The sequence below is a fragment of the Monopterus albus genome, unplaced genomic scaffold (genome assembly GCF_001952655.1).
Source record: "Monopterus albus unplaced genomic scaffold, M_albus_1.0 scaffold14.1, whole genome shotgun sequence".
NCBI lineage: Eukaryota > Metazoa > Chordata > Actinopteri > Synbranchiformes > Synbranchidae > Monopterus > Monopterus albus.
The window spans coordinates 1,971,889-1,976,079 of record NW_018127894.1 but is presented as its reverse complement, the minus strand read 5'-3'; the positions used below and the strand labels follow the sequence as shown (position 1 = coordinate 1,976,079).

Sequence of the window (4,191 nt, the reverse complement as noted above, 5' to 3'; positions counted from 1 at the left end):
GCAGGGTAAGGGACCTCCTGCCTTGGGGCAAGTGAGCAGGTGAGACCCCTGCTCTACAGGATGCTTCTTCTCTAATCCTTAGGGGTTGAAACTGGGGTGGTGGCTGGACTGGCTAGCATCTGACCAGCAAGATGGACAGTGTTGTAATTGTTTTATTTATTTTTCATGTATTTGGAAAATGTCTTCATGAAATGTCTTCTTTATCTTGGTAGTAATGTTATTTAACAAATCTTCTCTTGCTTAGTATCTGTGTAAATATTTGCCTCTGCTGTCATTTTAGAAATACTGTCACATGGCCTGAGCCTATGTCTCAGTTGCAGATTATGTCTCTTTTACCATGTTTTACACCAGCCAATTTAATTAGTGTGTGATCATATGAATAAGAGGGGAGTAGAAAGTGGAACACACACACACCCGGGCTCTGGTTTTCACTCCTTTTGTAAGTCCTTTTAACGTTCCAATAAATTCTCTCATCCCGCCTTGCCACCTGGAGGGTTGGCCTTGATGGAAAAACTGATGACTTTTCTGTTTCCAGCTGGTGCTTGTGCTTCTTCTAAACAATGAGTCAGGCATGAACTCACCTATTGTTTGGTGCCAACTCTGAAAGCCACTGCTAATTAATTGCATCAGATAGAAACAGAAACCTTTGCCACTTGTTGGTTGGAAAAAATTTATCTTGTCTTTATGTGTGTTGTCTTTCTTGTAAGCTGTTATTTTGTACAAAGAGCTTGTCTGTAAAACACTAACATTGATTTGAAAAGTGCTGTAGGATTTCTGTATAGCAAAAAATCCAATAGAACATATATGGTCAGGAAAATGCTTTGTGAAATACAATTAAGACTTGCCCTTCAAAGCAGGACTGATCAAATGTGATGTGGTTAAAAGAAGTAAAGGGAGATGAGCAGTCTCAGGGCATATTGTACACTTTTCATACTGAAGTGTCATCTTCTGAAACCTCATTAGTACCAGAGAAATGTAAGATTGTCCTCAACTTTTCTTGCTACCCAAACTGTATGATTTTACACACACATTGATATGATTACTGCAGAAAAAGCCTGTGTGCATAATTGCCACTATGTGTACCACTTGGGTTACCACAAAAATTTTATTTCCTCATCCTTATTTAGCAAGGTGACTTAATTTTTCTGTTAATTGTCTCTGCCTTTGTGGGAATGTTTTAACCGTGACTGAGACGGTATAACCTGTCTACAGTACACACCTCTTCCGTTGTACATGGTGTCACACTCTGCCTGGATGAAGCAGAAATGAAGTTGCTTCACAGTGGTTTTATGCACCCGAGTTTGTCACTGACTGTCAACCACAACCAAGTCTGTCTTCTGCTTTTCATCCAGATACAACACAACCACATGTACAATGAACACAGGATTTACTGTTTGCCTGATTTGCCCAAAGGAGCTGATGACAGCACAGTGTCATAGTTTCAAATGACAAAGTATTTGCCAAATAATGTGTGCTGCAGTGACAAAAGGAATGCCAAGAATTAGTGTGAGACTGACTCACCTGTGACTCAAAATGAGTGGGATTTTAGTGACTATGACTAATAGGCGATAATGTGTGAGAGCAAACTGTGTGTGTGGTGTTTGGGATTTTGATTGAAGGAAGCTTTTGTTGATCTTGTCATGTCTTGATACTGAAGACTTGACCTGAGTGACCTTCTAATGTTTTCTTTTTGTTTTGTTTTGTCCAGAAAATCAGGACGGTCTTCAGGAGGTGGTGCAGGAACGTTTGTCAGAGTTACTCCGCGTCCTCAAGGCTGTCATCAGCAAACACCAGACCCTCAACTCTGTAGACATCCTGGGAGCAGCTGGCACAGTCATTGCCAAAGTCAAAGGCCAGTATTTACTCACTAGCATGCATAGATACACACAGACATACAGGTAATTGCACGTTGGTGCCAGATATTGCTCAAATATCTTGGCATGAAATCTTACTGTTGCATTACTTGTTCTGCTTATACCAGCCTTTCAAACCACTGTGGGAAATAACCTGCAGGTATAGTTTATTGATCTCTGCTCAGTTGGAGTCGAGTCAGAAATTAGATTCTTCAAGGTCACAATGTGAGGTCATGTTAGGAGGGGTTATTTTTCCTTAAACAGATCCATTTCCCCATCTTCTGAATGAATACAAACAAAATGGATCTCAACTCTCATGTTTATCTGCTAGGAATGCAATTCTTCACCTGACTTGAGCACAAGAATCTCAGTGGAGGCCACTTGACTTGTTGACCAAGCACAGCCACATTTATTTCATTCTTTTCTCCATGTTGTGGGGTGAAGGTTGTCCAACTGCTTGCCTGCCCTGTCTCAATGCCTGAGTTATGACCCACTTCTTAAAGATGCTTCAGAATGCATCTCTGCATTCTGCATGATTCTATGATAATGTGTACAATGCAAAAATGAAACAAAGGAGCTCCATTATAGGATTAGTCAAAGGAATTACTGGCATGGTTGAGACTAACTTTGGCTGACCGATTGTAACTTTAGTGACCAGATGGAAAACAACGTCCACAGTTTCTATGAAACAAAAAACATACATTAAATAGGTTTCTGAAATTCTCTTTTAAAAGAACATCTTACTTTTTTTATAATTTATTTTGTCATCTAGTCCAGCAGAATATACAGTAGTTGTATATCTAGTTAACAAGTGGAAACTTGGGAATTTGCTGGTCCACAAGGGGGTGCTTTAAATCACCACACTCCTGGACTGTCCCTAATGGTCAGTAGGTAACACAATATTGAGACAGCCAGCAAGCCAGAGGAAGTCTGAAAAGGAGAGACTGAAAGACAAATCAATCAGTGAGACATCAGAGATGAAGACTCAAAGGCATGGATGATAACAGGTCTTGTGCGCCTCACTGTCTTCAGAGGGTGTCATCTCTTCACTCATGTTGCTCTTTGATGCTTGGTCATGACACCTGGGGCATTTGGACAGCTGCCAGAAGTTAGTGGTTAAAAAAAAAATCCTCCTCCGTCCAACCCTCCCTCTCCATACACATGGCGCTGTAACAAATTTCAAATGGCATTTGTTGGGATTTTCCTCTATAATATTAATAGTAAGCTCTAGATCTTACTTTTGTTATGATTTGGTGCTATACAAATAAAATTGAATTGAACTTACATGCAGATGTTATTCACTCAAGCTGTTCTTGTTCTGTTGGTTTTTAATTGATGACAGATACATTTTAATTAACCTGAAATGGTAAATAACATGTTTGGCTTCGCTCATCTGTATAATGCACAGAGTTCATGGCAGACAGAGACAGCCATTGTTGTATTGCCTATACTTCTCTGTTTCTGTGTCATCAGTGATGTGTTCTTTGCATGTACTTTTACTGACCCAGACAAGTTTTTTTTCCTGTCACATTGAATGTTAATTTTCTCCTACTGAAAAACTATGGACCACTACATGAAAAGACTCAATTTGTTCACAGCTTAATGAAAATCTTTCTCTGCTCTCTGTTGCCCTTTGTCTAGAGAAGATGCTAGCAGCTGTCTGAGTCTGTTTACGGCAACCAATCTAGTGTATGCATGTCAAAGGTGCTTTTTGTGTCTGTGGAGAGGCAGGATTAACCTATTGTAGGTTTGCTAATTTATCTAAAAAGTATGCTCTTAAGTGATAATGGAGACTGCATTCAAATGTCTTTTTAGTTTGCCTTAATAAGACCGAGAAATCTAGTTTGTCGTAACAGAATTATCAGACAAGTCACTAAGACTAAAGACATTTTTCAGGGGCTGCTTGTCCCAGTTATCTCTGAACTGTGGGAAAACAATGGCCCCTGTACTTGAATAATGTAGTTTCCATATTTCAGTTGTGACAAGGGGGGCAGGGCTCTGAATCATTGTTATGAGACCCACAGGATGTCCTGAGGAAGAAGTCAGTGCAGAGTTGTACGCTAGCATTCAGGACCAGAGAGGTGCACGGCAGGGAGGCTTACACTACTGTCTAACCACTCTTTTGCTGACCAAAAGAGTCTCCCTGGAACAAGGGATCATCTCCCCAACTCAAGATGCCATGATCTTTTTGTGCTTCTTTATAGGTTGGGAATTTATAATTATCCAGCCACTACTAGTATGGATTGAATTTGCAATCATGAAGAGAAAATGGAAGCATAAAAGCTAGACAGCAGTCTGGAAACAGGAACTATATCAAGTTTGATCTTTATGGTAACTG

The 4,191-nt window shown here is 40.1% G+C and overlaps 1 protein-coding gene across 1 annotated transcript in view; it reads left to right on the top strand.

Annotated features, from left to right (window-relative positions):
* The window catches only part of LOC109955406 (rho GTPase-activating protein 29), a 32,968-nt gene that overhangs the window by 9,555 nt on the left and 19,222 nt on the right, over positions 1 to 4,191 (top strand). The window contains exon 2 of the mRNA XM_020591547.1: positions 1,709 to 1,852. Within this exon, the coding sequence (XP_020447203.1) occupies positions 1,709 to 1,852 (144 nt within the window). The remainder of the gene's footprint in view (positions 1 to 1,708; positions 1,853 to 4,191) is intronic.